Source organism: Carica papaya, chromosome 1 (assembly GCF_054855325.1).
Source record: "Carica papaya isolate Zhongbai chromosome 1, ASM5485532v1, whole genome shotgun sequence".
NCBI lineage: Eukaryota > Viridiplantae > Streptophyta > Magnoliopsida > Brassicales > Caricaceae > Carica > Carica papaya.
Genome location: NC_142309.1, coordinates 4979114 through 4995097, shown reverse-complemented (window position 1 = coordinate 4995097; position 15984 = coordinate 4979114). Strand labels below are relative to the sequence as shown.

At 31.1% G+C, this 15984-nt stretch overlaps 2 protein-coding genes across 8 annotated transcripts; one reads left to right on the top strand and one right to left on the bottom strand.

The window, feature by feature from the left end:
• Positions 1-156: 156 nt before the first annotated feature.
• LOC110813034 (CASP-like protein 1F2) lies at positions 157-2201 on the bottom strand. Of its 2 annotated transcripts, none has more exons than XM_022040025.2 (3): positions 1770-2201; positions 1240-1297; positions 157-614 (listed from the first exon to the last, which is right to left on the bottom strand). In XM_022040025.2, the coding sequence occupies exons 1-3, from the start codon at positions 2006-2008 to the stop codon at positions 390-392; spliced, it is 522 nt and encodes a 173-aa protein (XP_021895717.2). In that variant the 5' UTR covers positions 2009-2201; the 3' UTR covers positions 157-389. The 2 variants fall into 2 exon arrangements, with proteins under 2 accessions (XP_021895717.2, XP_021895716.2); XM_022040024.2 differs by having other exon boundaries at positions 1171-1297; positions 1770-2194.
• A 2335-nt stretch (positions 2202-4536) lies between these two features.
• Positions 4537-12921, top strand: LOC110825593 (phytyl ester synthase 2, chloroplastic). 6 transcript variants are annotated; one of them, XR_015817822.1, is made up of 14 exons: positions 4537-5018; positions 5354-5405; positions 5540-5595; positions 5768-5926; positions 6450-6554; positions 7547-7653; positions 8461-8582; positions 9328-9436; positions 9527-9657; positions 10046-10415; positions 10834-10947; positions 11359-11464; positions 11580-11665; positions 11780-11840. XR_015817822.1 is itself a non-coding variant. In XM_088215954.1 (14 exons), exons 1-14 carry the CDS (start codon positions 4562-4564, stop codon positions 12827-12829), a joined length of 2145 nt encoding a protein of 714 aa, XP_088072080.1. In that variant the 5' UTR covers positions 4541-4561; the 3' UTR covers positions 12830-12921. The 6 variants fall into 6 exon arrangements, 4 of the variants coding, with proteins under 4 accessions (XP_088072091.1, XP_088072085.1, XP_088072080.1 ...); XM_088215954.1 differs by lacking the exon at positions 11359-11464 and adding an exon at positions 12639-12921 and having other exon boundaries at positions 4541-5018; positions 7547-7629; positions 11780-11889; XM_088215952.1 differs by lacking the exon at positions 11359-11464 and adding an exon at positions 12639-12921 and having other exon boundaries at positions 4541-5018; positions 11780-11889.
• Positions 12922-15984: the final 3063 nt, after the last annotated feature.

Here is a 15984-nt window from a genome sequence, read left to right as displayed (position 1 = left end):
ATGAATAGCATAAAATGATATATAAGTAATCTCCTTTCTCTTACAAGATCTAACTTAAGAAGAAAGCAAGCCAATAAGCATAAAATGATCTCCATTTCTGATATGCCATGGGAGGAACTTGATGTTGATAATCAAAAGTTCAAAAATCGTAGCATATATAGCATAAAGTAATATATTAATTATCTGCGTTCTCTTACAAGATCTAACTTAAGACGAAAGAAAACAAGTAGAATCCTGCATTTCTACAAGGGGAAATTACTATCTTAAATTTGAACCTACCACACCCCCCCCCCACAGAGAAAAATATATTCAAGAGCAAAGCCTATGTTAGGTGGTAAATCCCTTTGGCCTTTACTCATCCACCTCTAACATTTCTGCAACTTGGTCCCTCAGTCAGTAGATTTAGCCATAAGTTTGGTAACAGCCATAATTGTGAGAGACAAGTAGGAAAAGAAAGTCAAGTAAGAAAACACAAGAGATAATAACATTTGATCGCAAAACTTGTTCACATGATCACAAACAGCCATCCAGCCAATCTTCTCTTCCCCATATTTGCTCACGTAACCAACTGCACTTGCAGCAACACACCCGGACATCATCAACAGCATCATCACCTGCAACAAACAATTTCTTCCCCGATTAACCAATTATTCCAAAACTTTAACATTATCAAAAAGTGACAAGTTTATTATTTGTAATCCAACTTAGAACCTCACATCAAAGGGAGATAATTAATGTTTGACAAGGGAAAGGGAATCCAAAGTAATCCACCAAGTAGAAATTAAAGATAGGAAATAAAAACAAGTGATGGGTCAATCAACCTTGCAAGGATATAAATTTTTTAATGAAGATGGAGGCAAAAATTTTGCAATTATTATTTTCTTTAGTTCAAAACGAAACTGGACCACAAAAAGAGATGACTTCCCAACTGCGAGTATATTAACCATAAGGGTCTGAAAATGAATCCTGTAATTCTGGATCTTGACATGATGCTCGAGCTGTTGGTGATAAATTCAAGCTTACATATTGCTGGCATCTTAAATTTATCCGATTCTAATCCATTTTAATATAGAAAAAATAAATGTGTTTGTATACAGATGTGTAACGTATACATGTATATATATATATATGTATGTATGTATGTATGTAGGCGGATAAGTATATGCGTACCAAATCATGCAAAAAGAGAAGAAAATAACTGGTCCTGTGATGTGAGTTTAAGTGTCTTAGAAGGCAAACCGAGATCAATGAGAGTATAGAGAAGCAACAAACTGCAACATCTGCACCCAGCAAGAACCTGTAACAAAACCCATAAATGGCATATAAATCATATACATATATGCATATGCGAATACATACATATTAATATAGAAAAGAATGAGATTTGGAATGGGTCCGTACAAAGAAACAGATAAACCCAGAAAGACCAGCAACAGAATCAATAAATGATTACAATGGAAGCAAAACAAGGCCCATATGCGTAATCAGATAAATTAAGCATATATACACACGCGAGTATATGTACATATTGTATATAAAAATAAGGAGATTTCTTAAACCGGTTCACCGACAGAGGAAAACCCAGAAACAATTTCAAAGAAAAGAAAACAGGGGCTCGCGTGCGTGTGTAAATAAACATACAGAGAAATGTGTGCGCGTATATAAATATTTATGTGTGTGTATATATATATATATATATATATATATAAAAGAAGCGACTCTGATTTTAAATGGTTAAATAGAAAAAGAAAAACCCAGTCCGGAGGTACCTGAGGGAAGAAGAGTAGCTGTAACGAGCAGTAAACCTAAACCCAAACAAATTAACAGATTCGGAGCTGGTGATCATGACTGAAATGGCGGCCAAGGTGAAGCCAACGGCGAGGACTCTGAGCAAGATTTGGCCCATGAAGGAACTTCTCTGTGTACCCGGGGTTGAGATTGGGAGGCCGCTTAGAGATTTGACTTGAAGCATAAAAAAGCCTTTACCATTAGCTTCATCAGACGCCATTACGGACGTAATATGCAGTACAGTGCATATACTCTGTAGCAGACAGAGGCGGAAAGTGAGGAGCAGCAGTAAATTTGGGGAAAAGTGGAAGAAGAATTAATAGGGACTTTAGAAGGAAAGAAGACGACGAAGATGAGAAGTAGCAGTTAGCAAGAGGAGAATATGATGTTGGATTTCTAGTGACGACAATTTACATATGCGCCAAATCTAGTAGTCACAATAGGAAAACCAGTGATGGCTGCTTGTTTCCTATTTTATTTTTTAATTATATTATTAATTTTTAAAAATATATTTTAATGATAATTATTTACCAATAACAATAACAGTACAAATGCTAATAATTATATTTTACAATATGTTTAAGATAATTAATTAAATTTTAAATTGAAGTGAATTTCAGAATTAAATTACTTATTACATACAAATGTCATGAAATTCTTTTTCTAAGGTAAGGATCTGTCTTTTCCATATAATTAAATTATTTATAAAAATTTAAATTTAAATTCTAAATAAACACAAGTCAAATTTGTGATGCTTAATTTCTTAGGGGAAATCAATTCAGAATTCTTTTAAGGCAGTGGAAATGGAAGTAGTGTGAGACGTCGTACCAAATTCATATAAACAGAAAATGGAAGTAGTGTGAATTAAACTTAGAAAGTAAAATGTCATTTTTCCAATTAACATATATATATATATATTAATATAATGCAAGAATTATTTTTTAAAAAACATAATGTAATAATAATCCACGTTAAATTCCAACATATCAAACCCAGATTATTTTACAACATCATTAGTTAAATTTCAATGAATTTAAATTATGATTAATTATCTTAATTAAAAATATGACATAAAATAATTTATTTGGTAACCGTCACCAACCACCAAGATCCTAAATATATATATACATATAAAAGATTTAATATTTTATAGGCATTAATTAATTTAGTTGTTATGTTGTGAATTATTAGTATTTTGGTGTCACTTTCAGTTATAAATTTATGAATTAATGTTAGATTCCACGTCTCATTATTTGATTACAAAGTCTTGATTTGACTTCTCATTTTAACTCACTCTCGTAATTTCCATTTTTGTTTAAGCATTTTCTCTTTTTTCCGTATTTTTTTTAATAAATAAAAAAATCAATTGAAACTTTTAAAATAATTAATAAATCTTTAATTATCTAGTTAGTACATTTCTATTTCTACACAAATTTATATTTCTTGTTAAAATATTATATTATGTTATAATAAATATATATATATCTATGGTGTCCGATTAATAAATATATGTATTATTACTTTTAATTTTTTAAAAGATTATACATATCACATTCATGTATTTGCTTCCCTCCCCTACTATACTATGAACAGCACCACATCATTACATTGCCAAAATTTATGATATGTCAAATGTCCATATTTGTTCTACATGAAAAAGACACGACAACCTACAATTCCTCCCTTCTTTCTTTCTCATCCATGGCAGCCTTGCTTTTTTTTTTATTTAAAAAATAAAGACTCTTAATTTATAACCTTAAAAAAAATAATAGAAAACTTATTAAGCATTTAAATCTTCATAATTTCCTTTGACTTTTCTTTTCAAATATCTTATTGGATTTGCATAATTTTCCTCAATAATTCATTCTTAAACAACATTTTTTATTGGGTTAATTGTAAGATACGATTCCTCTCGTTTATATTGATTAATTATATCATATATGATAAGTTTTTTTATTATATTAAAAATACTTCATTTTTTAATTTTAATTTTATTATATTAACAAAGTTAATTAATTTTACGAATTTATCTAATTTATTTGAACTCGTTTGATATGTATGTATATATTTTTAATTAAAATGTGAGTTTGAACTGATTAGAATTGATGGAAAAAGATGAGTAGGTTAGTACGAGTTATAATTTATACTTTATAATAAAAAACAAGTCGAGTTCTCATTCCTAAAATTTACAAGGCATTGGTAATAATCTTCTCGATTTCATTTTCGCACAAATTTTGGACCTTTAAAATGGGCTGGCTCAATGATTGGATTTTGGGTTTAATAGAACTAAATTAAATTGTGGACCTACTTTTAGACTTTAATTATATGTTTTTAATTTTTAATTTTTTATTATATTTAAAAAATATTTAAAAATCAAAATATTTTTTATATGACATAATAATTTGCTCAATAAATAATAATTAACTTTTCATTCATTATATAATAATAGTAGAATTTAACAAACATGATACTTATATTTTGAAATTAAATAAATTGAGAAAATAAAATGTTAGGACAAAGCCTAATTTAAATATTTTTAAATATTATAAATATTAATTTAATATTTATTTTGTTTTTTATATCTTAGTCTGGAGAGACGTTCTACCAAGCTAAAATGCTTTTTAGAATATGTACAGTGTGTATGGTGCATGTCGTTAAGACACGAGATCTTCGTTTTTTATGGTTTCTCTCTGTGTGTGTGCGTATATATATATATGTATGTATGTACACGTATAGATTACCAAGTTCCACCACGTATCTTCAAGCTCCCCTAATGACAACCTCAAACACATACTCTGCATGTCATATAAAATTTGCCCAAACGAACACCGCAGACAGAGACCTTTCCTCTCGTCTCTTCTTGCTAAACAGTCACGCCTTTTCATCTCCCATGGCAGCCAATGCATCTTGCCGTCTACGCGCCGGTTTATTGCCGATTATCCGCCGGAAAACCACGTCGAACACTCGAGATTCGAGACCGAAGCGAGTTTGCCTTTCCTCCTGGCGGTTGCTATCTGTCTCGGCGGCTGGTAGCACAGGCTCGAAGCTCCATTTATCTCGCTCCGATGCGAATGATCCGGAGGAAGCGTGTAGGAAGAGCTTGCAGGATTTCTTTGAGGAAGCTAATGATCTGATTAGATCGGACGGTGGTGGCGGTCCGCCTCGCTGGTTCTCTCCCTTGGAATGTGGGGCCCGCTCTGATGACTCTCCTCTGCTCCTCTTCTTGCCAGGTTAGGTTTCCTTATAGTTGCTCTGTTTCCCTCTCATTTTGGCGATTCCCGTTCGGTTCTTTTAAATTTTGGCGGGAAACTATTGGCCATAAATTTCTAACGAGTAATTAATCAGTTTTAAGCAACAATTAGTAAGTTTTTATTATACATTTTTGAAAATTAAAAGAAATTGAAGAAGTTAAAAACACATGGCCAACAGCAAATTAAGTCTCGCATTGTTTTGTCTCCTTAATTAATTTTGACCAGAAAAAAGTTTTTGTATCTTCCTTTTTATTTCCCATCGAATTTTCTGTTTTAAGTGGAAATAATGCATTGATTCTTCCCTCGACTTGCAGGGATTGATGGTGTTGGACTTGGACTGATAAGGCAGCACAATAAACTTGGAAAGTAAGCTTTTGTAATTGAATTGCAGAGAGTTAATCCATACAAGTGTATGCACCATCTACCGACTCATTTTTTGTTTAACTAATGCTTATCCTGTGTAATCCATTACATTTCTGTCCTTTTTACCTCGGGTAAAGGATTTTTGATATATGGTGCTTGCATATTCCAGTACACGATCGAACCACATTTACAGGTTTTCTCTCTTTCTTTTTCTCTTTCATTTTCAGCTCAAATTACTAGATACTTGTTTTGACGGTAGAATGAATGTTTAAAGAAGTTGAAGTTCATTGTGATGCAGTACTTGATCTCTCTATCTCTCTCTCTCTCTCTCTCTCTCCGATAGAATAATAATCTAACGCTTACAGATCTAGTGAAATTGGTTGAAAGAGCTGTAAGGTCTGAAAATTTTCGTTCACCCGGTCGGCCTATATATATTGTTGGAGAATCTCTTGGGGGATGCATTGCGCTAGCTGTTGCAGCTCGTAACCCTGATATTGATCTTGTATTAATTTTGGCAAACCCAGGTGAACTTTTTTATTTTTTTTTGTGAATTTTTTATTCACTGGAAGTCAGCATATTGTTATTCCTATATGGAAGTTTTGGATATTCAAGTAAAACCAACAGTCATTGGTTGACTTCAAACGTCAAAAGTATGGATCTGCAAGTTTTCATGTCTTGTGAAAAAAGACCAATAAGAATTTGGATAAATAGATTTTTAGAAGTGATTTTGGTTAGTCATTTGGGTCTTAGATAGTCGACCATTCAACCATTATTTTACATAGAATTGGAGTTCGTAGAAGTTCTTGATTTCAGATGTGGCAATCTCGTCCTTGTTTCTTCTATTACTCATTTTTCATTTATTTATTGAAAAACCTTCATGTTAACCTTGGACCTGATTTTATAGCTGAAAATTTAAGGATTCATCAGATCAGATGCGTTGAGAAGAAACAGGACCAAGAAAACTGACTACTATTCATATAAGAGTTCTCATAAATATGTAGGGACATGAATTGCTTCATAGAATCGTAAATTGTGTTCTTCTTGCAGCTACATCATTTGGCAGTTCAGTACTGCAAGCTCTTTCAGCTCTATCAAAAGGCATTCCAGACCTACTAAACTTTTCCATTCCTTATATGCTCAGTTCAATCACAGGTTTGTTTTCTTTGTTCTATTGCTTCTAGTTCTGTCCCGCTAAGTTGTGTATATAATGAAAACATATCTTCTTCGTCATTATTAACATCCAGCTCTAAATCATTTTTACTGCCTTCCTATTATTCATTGATTAGTTTCTTTTTTTTGCTTTGGAGGAAGCATCTCGAGGTTTACTCTTCTAACTTTTATTATATTGAGAAAATTATTGTTACGTTATTATATGGGCCAGGATTATGCCTAAGAAGGTTGGCCTGTACACTTTAATTGATCTAAATAAAATTTTATCTGAAAAATTATTAAATATATGATTATTAAATTCTATACAAGTTTAAGTTATAAATTATCAATAATTTAAATATGAGATATTAAGAATGTAGTAATTTGGATCTAAAAAATTATTGAATTATTTGGATTGTAATTTATAATTGTGATATGTGATTTTGATGAGAACATTAAGAATCTAAAATAGAGATTATAATACTCCAATCTCATATCCAAAAATATGCAATCACTGAGTTTTATATAAGAGTTTGTTTGAATTTTTGAATGCCAGTGTTTAGTTCAAAAAGTTGTTGAACCAATAGTAATTGGGTACAGGACTTTACACTATACACATAATTTTTTGATAAAAATCTGATATAGGTCGATTAAATAGTCACCAGTCTACCATGTTACTGTGGATCAGATCCATTCAATAATTTCTGTATTAAAATATTTGGTCATATTGACATGCACTCTGGTGTTGAAATCTAAAAAAATGTGACATTGCAAAGTCCATGATGCTTTTTTATTCAGAAGAAAGATCTTTCGAGTTTTGAATTTGAAATAAGATTTTTACTTTTATGGCTAAATCATAATTGAAAACAGTATTACTAAGGAAAAACTGGTAAAATAAAATCCTCTTGTGAAACTTTTAACAGTCTAATACATGAGCATCTTGCAGATCGAAGTGCTAGGTATGAGGTAGTAACTGATTCATACAATATATTTAGGTGCTCCTTTGAAAATGGTGATGACTAGCTGGGTGAAGGGACTTCCTCTGAGGCAAACAATTGGAGAATTATTTGAGGATTTGGTAACAGTTTCATCATACTCTTCTGTAAGTTGCGATTATGAAACATGAATTTCTAGCAAGTAGCAATATCATAGGAATTTTCATTTTACTGTCTTTTATTTCCATTTTTTTAAAATGCTGCGATTTTGTTTAAAAGCTCAGAAGTTGGTGAAGCTTTAAAGAAGAAGGATTTTCTCTGTTGGGAGTTCAAGATGTTAAATGGGCTGGGGCGTGAGGTTTCGTCCAGCTTAACATGAACTGTGCCAGGCATATTCATGGTTCCAGTAATCAGACTCTGTTTGTCTTCCCACGAGTTAAAAATAATATTCTTAATTATTATTAGTTTAAAAATTAATATACTAAGTTAATATGACCGATTAAAGTAATACTTCTAGATTAATTATTAAATATGATAAGGAAACAAACTCTTTATAAGGAGGATTGTCAAAAAAAAAAAATCCTTGATAGAAATTAGGAAGGGAATTAAAAGGAAAAGATCTTTCTTAAAAATTAAAAAGAGATTTGTCAAAGTCAAATAGTTAATTCATGCATAAAATCGAGGACTCAATAATTAAAAACTTAATATTTTTTACTCTGTTTCCTGTATATATATGTGTATTGTATTTGAGTCCAAATTACAGAGAAAAATAAATTATTTATTGCCTGAGCCGCCAAATTCTGACAATGCCTTCATCCCAATTAATCCCATTTCACAATGTCATAGCATGACACGCAATTTAATCTTCACACAGAATTTGAATGATGGAACTCAGATTCAATCTCACGAGTTGACTCTCCTAAGTTGCTTCTTTTTTGTTCTCTCATCCTATGTTTGCATGATGCAATTAACAGGTTCTGTCTAATATTTTACCGGTAGAAACACTAGAATGGAAGCTACAGATGCTTAATTCGGCATCCATATTTGCCAATTCACAGCTTGATCGCGTGAAAGCACAGACATTGATACTTTCCAGGTTACTACTCTTTGGTACAATTGACTGCATGCATTTTAAGTTTTTGAAAAAGCCGAGTTTCACATCTTTCTTTCATCAAATTACTAAGCACGTCTTCATTGAAAGCCTATTTTACAATTCTAGGCATCCTCAACCTGTATGTACCTTTGTGGAGCTTTGTCTTCATGTAACTCTCGAATAGTGATGACAAGAATTTGCAGACAAAAAGATCCGTAGTTCCTTAGTAGTATGCAAGGCCAAGAAGCACCTCATGAAACAAGTAAAACTGTCAAAATGAGCAGATTTGATGCCCTTTACTGAAGTAAAGTATCATGGAAAGTTGCTATGAATAACTCTTGGAGTTTAGGTACATTTTACGCTGATCATATAAAGACACCATATGTAGGGCTCTGCTACTACCTTCCAAATACTTTCATCTTTGCCGTCTAGAGCTTGTGAAATAGAGTGTGAACACAGTATGGAATAGTCAAACATCACTCTGTATCAGAGATTTCCTTATTTGCGGTCTAGAGCTTGAATGATGAAATAGAGTGTGAACCAAGTGACGAATAGTCAAATATCACTTTGTGTCGGATATGTAGACAGTGAATGGAATTTAAATGACAGCTGTTTGTTGGCTTGAGTCATTCCATATCAATACTTTTATTATTACGTGATACTTATGTCTCGCATTGGGTTACAGCATATTTTGTTTAGTTTGTTATTCTTTCCAAATAAAGAGGCAGCTCACTCTATTCCTTTCTAGTGGAAATGATCAATTGCTACCCAATAAAGAGGAAGGAAAAAGGCTACGTCAAGTACTGGAAAAATGTGAGATCCGTAACTTCCGTGGTAGTGGTCATTTTCTCTTCTTGGTAGGACATGATGATCTCTCTTTGTACACATTATCTATCTCAAAAAAGTGTATGTCTGATACAGAATGTATTTGTTTCCATCCATGTCAGGAGGATGGTTTTGATTTGGTGAGTGTTCTCAAGGGTGCTTATTTTTACCGTCGTGGAACAAAATTTGATTATGTTTCAGATTTTATGCCAGTGACCCACTCTGAATTCAGTAAATTTTATGGGCGAACCAGGTAGTGGTATTCCCTTTAAAACTACGGCATGGTAGATTTTCTAATGTTATAATTAACACAGAACATATACTGGTTGCACGGTGAATAATGCCGAGCCAAATGTCCAGTTACTTGGGTCAAAGCAGTTCTTACATGAATTGATTAGATAGAGTTAAAATTATTAATGAGAAGGACTTCATATAGTAAAAAGAATACTTCTTATGCCTGTGGCTTAAGGGATTTGATCAGTTAATCTTAGTGGACAAACTTAAAGAATGCACATCCTTTTGATAGATAGTCTACACTCCTAACCTGAAAGTTTCCGAAATGATACTTTGCCATCAGATTCATATAAATTACAGCTGCAGACTTGATTTGTTTTAAATATCTAATCTCAAATGTTTCCCAGATTGCTTGAGATTCTTACCGGATCAGTGATGTTCTCAACTTCAGAAGATGGGAAGATTATGAAGGGTCTTAATGGAATCCCCTCAGAAGGACCCGTCCTAATTGTTGGACATCATATGTTACTGGGATTTGACTTGGTTTCCTTGCCTGATCGGTTTTTTGCTGAAAGAAATATTATTCTGAGAGGAATGGGACATCCCTTTATGTTTACAAGACTGAAAGATGGACTGTTACCTGATATATCAAGATTGGATTCACGGAGGATGCAAGGTGGAGTTCCTGTATCAGCATATAACCTCCATAAACTTCTGTCATCCAATTCACATGTCCTGCTCTATCCAGGAGGCATTCGTGAGGCCATGCATAGGAAGGTAATATACACACTGCCTAGTATGTTTAATTTTTATTTCATTTCTAGATATTTCTTTACTTATTACAAGACTAAGCTTAATATATAGAATTACAACATAAAACGTTTATGCATGAACCACCTCCTGATACATCTTGAAGTACTTGAGGAACCAACAGAGACCTTATAAATCATATTGCCTTGCAAATGCAATGACTAAAAGCAGTTCATTGATGTTTCCTTTCCTAATTGAAGCCATGATCAGAGTAATTACTTTCACACCAGATAATATGGTGGCTTTATTGAGAAACGATCTCCGTGTTTGTACCGAAAATTAGTTGCCTTCTTTTATTACAAGATTCTCAATTAAACAAGGTCTGAGCCTTGAAGTCTAGAGTACATTCAATTTATTCCACAATTGTGATTTCCATACATTACAGGGTGAAGAGTACACGTTATTTTGGCCCAAAAATCCTGAGTTTGTAAGGATTGCAGCTAAATTTGGCGCCACGATAATACCATTTGGAGTTGTGGGAGCAGATGATGTTGCCCAAGTAAGCTAAATAACCTTTTCCCTAAAATTGTTTAAGATATTAGTTAGTTTCTGAGTGTAGGTATAATTTCTACTTTCAGTTGAGTTGCATATCTTTGAAATAATACTTACTGAGTCATGCTTACCACCACAAAGATGGTGATTGAGTTCGGTCGGAGTCAGTCCTTCAAGTAGGAGGTCAACCTTTAGAAAACTAACTTTCAAAGGGTTTTGTTTATTTTTGGTTAACCTTTTATATTTTCAAATAAGATCATTTTTAAAGAATTCTTGAATCTCCTAGAGCTTGCTCTCCAAGCAATAATTGTTCTCAAATAGAATATCTCATAAAAGAGAGATAATTATACTAATGCCTGTTGTTTCTCCTTTTTCTTAGAAAAAAAAACCTGAATTAATAACTGCCTCCGTTATTTAGAATAATGATGGATCCAGCCATGAGAGTATACATGCATGTTCTATGTTCGTGTATGTTCAGGTGATGGGCGAACACAAAGTGATTACAGCTCAATCACTCTTATCAAGTACAGGAAAATACACTCAATACTTTTCTGTCTTTTATCTATTTTGAGGACTTACCTCTAGTTGATTTCTGCTCTTTAATGACAATTTTGTTCACCAAATTATTCTCGGGCACAGGTATTTTTTGATTACAATGACCAAATGAAGATTCCTTTTTTTAGATCTCTAATAGAAAGTCTAACAAGTGAGGCAGTCAAATTGAGGTATAGTTAGTTATGCCTTCTAACTTTTCAATCTTTGCAGTCTCGTCTTTGGTTTCTTTGTTATTCTATCCTTCTTGTTATGTCTTTAAAAATTTTGTCTTGTAATAATAACAGGGCTGATGCTGATGGAGAAATAGCTAATCAAGATCTGAATATACCTCTATTTTTTCCAAAGATTCCTGGCAGATTTTACTATTACTTTGGGACACCAATTAAGACCAAAGGTAGTTTTTTGATAAGTAGGAAATCAAAAAGTTGCTCTTAAACAAGCAAAATATGATATAATTTTATATATTAAGAATAATCTAGTGGTTAAATTGAGAAATATGGTAGAATTTGAAGGAGAAGTAGATTAAGCTATAATGCTAGGAAAAGTTATTAGGCAAAGGCAGAAGCCTTGACACACTGGCCTAAACCAGTCTTACAAGGCATGATCGTTAGTGATGATCACTGCTATGCTCTTTTTCATATTTGTAATAAAAGAAGAGAAGATTACATGGATACCGTCAGTACCAAGTTGTATGATTATCTACATGCAGAAGTTCATCAAGCCTACCGGGGGCAGATTGAAGTCTAGTAGTCCCCGGGGTTACAGCATGCATGAGTTTAGCTAGAAATTCCGTGCAAACATTCTTGTCCTCAGCTTGTGTTGAAGCTGTCCATGCAGTTTTGATTCTCAACAGAATTCTACAAAAATTCTTGATTAGTTCAAAATATAGCCTTTTTGTTTCAAATACCATAACTTCTGTTTCAAACATCATGATTCATTTGTAGATGAGGTCGTTGATCATACCAGTAGAAAATGAAATGAAATTCAAATATATATATATATATATATATATATTTCTAAATAAAGCTTTTGTAGTTTAAGTTGATTGGTCCAAATTTACTTGGTAAAGAATCCTTGTTGAATTTCAATCTTGGACGTACTGACCTCGTACTTTTACACTGACTGATCAAATTTTATGTGTAGGGAGAATGACCGAATTGAAAGACAAGGAGAAATCTGGTGAACTGTATGCACAAGTCAAGAATGAGGTAGAAAGGTGCATAGCTTTTTTGAAGGAGAAAAGAGAATATGATCCTTACAGGGGTTTATTATCTCGCCTAAAATATCAAGTCAGTCATGGCTTTGGATCTGAAGTTCCCACATTTGACATTTGAGTCACACACTTACAATGAAGTTGTATTATAATTTGGTCCTTTCAAATTAGAGTTGATGAAACCATTTTTAGATTAACTCCAAATTCATAATCTTCAGTTTTCCACTTTAAATTAAGAAGTTTGGTATAGATTTCTTATGATAGAAATTTAGTAGCATGTAAAAATTCAATATTTTCATTCCAATGCTTTATTTGTTCAATGGAAACAATATGCTTTAGGTAAATGTAATCGAGTCCTTTTACAATTATTATGTATAAATATCTTTTAACCACAATATATTCATTTGAGAATATCAAATAATGAAGGAGAGAGTTGTCAATTTCATACATAGATAACAAGAATTACTAACTTGTTTAATAGAAACTTAAACTAATCACAACCCTTAAACTTGGTGAAAACCATGATTAGAGAGAGCTAAGAACATGATTTTTGAATAAAATGACAATTCATTTGATGTGCTTTATATTTCCTGAACAAAAAGATTATCTAAAAAAACAATTGTAATGCACAAAATTTTCTACCACCTCAAACGATGTGGGAATAGGAGATAGTAATAGTGGAAAATGACGAACTGAGGGAGATATATATATATATATATATATATATATATATTTGTGTCATAATACCTCTTTGTCATCTCCAATCAATAAATTGCACGTTCAATTTTGGAAGTATATGGAAGTTGTAAATGGAACTGAGTACAGGGCAAGTCAGTGATCAACCAAAAAATATTCTTGAAGAAGAAACAGTAAACCTTGATGTGTTTTTTTTGGCTTATCACCGATTGAACTGTACTCTTCACCAATTTGTAATATTTTATTTGAATGTATAATGTAATTGTATTTATAGTGTTTGTAAAGAATCTTCGTAATTAATAATATATCAAATTATACTTATATTTAAAATATAATCTACTAATAAAAAATAGTCTAATTAATATTATTAAATTTTAAAATTCAAATATTCTCAAAAGAAATCATACTCATCTTGATTACAAAAATTTTTGTATCATAATGTAATTGGCTATAATATCTGATTTTTTTTTTCCTATCTTACAAGTTTACCTAGTATAGTAGTATGACAATTAAGCATATACATGATCATATTTGTTTTAAGTCACATATATGTTTACGTTTTGGGCATATATTTATATTTTGATCGAATAATTTATAAGTAATTTATAGAATATTGTTATTTGAATATTTTCAATATAACCAAGTTTGGAATTTAATAATAAGTAATCTCTGACGATATAACACAATTATAATTGAACTAATTTTGTTAAATTAATATTGACGTGTCTGATTCGTATCTTTAATATTTTATTAATCTAAATATTAATAATGATATTTCACTCTAATTAATTTTATGCTTTGAATCAGTAGTTATTATTAATTTATGGAAATATTATTTGCAAAATATGGAGTTAATGATTATTCTTATTATTGAAATTTAGTTTTCATTCCAATGCTTTATTTGTTCAACGGGAAACAATATGGTTTAGGTAAATGTATATATATATATATATATATATCTTAATCAAAATATATTTATTTGAGAATATTTTTATATACAATAATATCTATTAGATTTTTAATAAAATAATCATTCTTTGAAAAATAAAATAATAAATATTTCAAAATTCTTTAATGATACTATTTTATTTTGCGGTGGTTAAGACTAAAAGTGTGAAAACCTTTTATGAGTTAGTGGTGTTTCTTTAAAGCCTTTAAGTCAAAAAGTTTTTATCGGCTGTTTCTAACTGCTGCATTATGCCTTCCTAATGCTTCTTTTATACAACATTTATAGAACCAATACATATATATATATATGTGTGTGTGTGTAAAATTAAGTAGGAAAACTGTAAACTCGTAAGAAATTAATGGAAAGCTAAAATATGAGATTTGAAAGATAAGAAAAAAAAATGTTTTTGTGAAGATTAAAAGATTAGAGAGGAAATTTTATAAATTGAGACAATTAAGAGAATGAAAATGAGATATATGGTCGAGTAGAAAATCGATGAACAACTACAAAAATTAGAAGAAAAAAAAAATCTCTTTAAAAGCAATAGAATTGTATTCAAAGAAAAACGAGAAAAAAAATAAGAACAAAAACATATATGACTAAAATAAACCGGAATCGAAGTAAATACATATATTAGCAGAAAAGTCTGGGAAATATTAGAATTTATCTACAATTTTAAGAAAGTAAAATAAGAAAGTTGGTATTTATATTAAATGATATGCTATGGTTTGAAGCAATCGTGATATTTAATATACCAATAGTATTGTAAGTTACTTTTATAGTTGGAAATTTTATCCGAAATATTTGTCAAGTATTTAACTCTGCAAAATTATGTTTGATGATATCTAGTATCGAAAGGCTAGTTCTTATTAAGATAGAAATGTAGAAAAATCGGTCCTCTAATACTTTAAAGCATGTTATCCTCAAATTTTATTTATTCTTATATTTTATATGAATAATAAAGACAAAGAACGTCAATATTAGTATCAAATAAGTAATAACAAGCTCCATAACTTTTTAAACGGGGTCCATAAACTAGGCAACAATATGGCTTTTGCATGGTTGAACGTGGTTGATTACTTTTAATAAAACTCTTAGAATTATACTTTCGAATTATTTATCAGGTTAACAAAATCTTCCTTCTCCCTTTATCTTATAAGAGATGTCGAACGTTACAAAGATGATAATTAATTTTTTAGGAAGATTGCAATATCATTATAAATTATTAATAAAAAATTTACTAACTTATATTCTTATTTAATTATGATAAGTATATATATATAATACAAGAAGAATGATAGCTTTGGGATGATCTATAATCTCCTATATGATATTCTACCTTATCTCTCATATGTTCCTGTAATATATTCTATATTAAAATGTACCTATATACAATTAGTTAACAATCTTGCACAACCAAAGTAATGTCTTATCCTCCATCAAGCACTCAAACTTGTTCAGTAGAGAATAAAACTGGTCATAACCTAAAACTTTGATAAAGTTGTTTAATAGTTGAAGAGACATAGGCCATGCAACCTTATAGTAAGACTATAAACATTCTCAAAGAAAATAATAACGGGTTTAATGTTCTTTTATGTTTATGATGCATGCAGTTTAGAACAACAATGTAG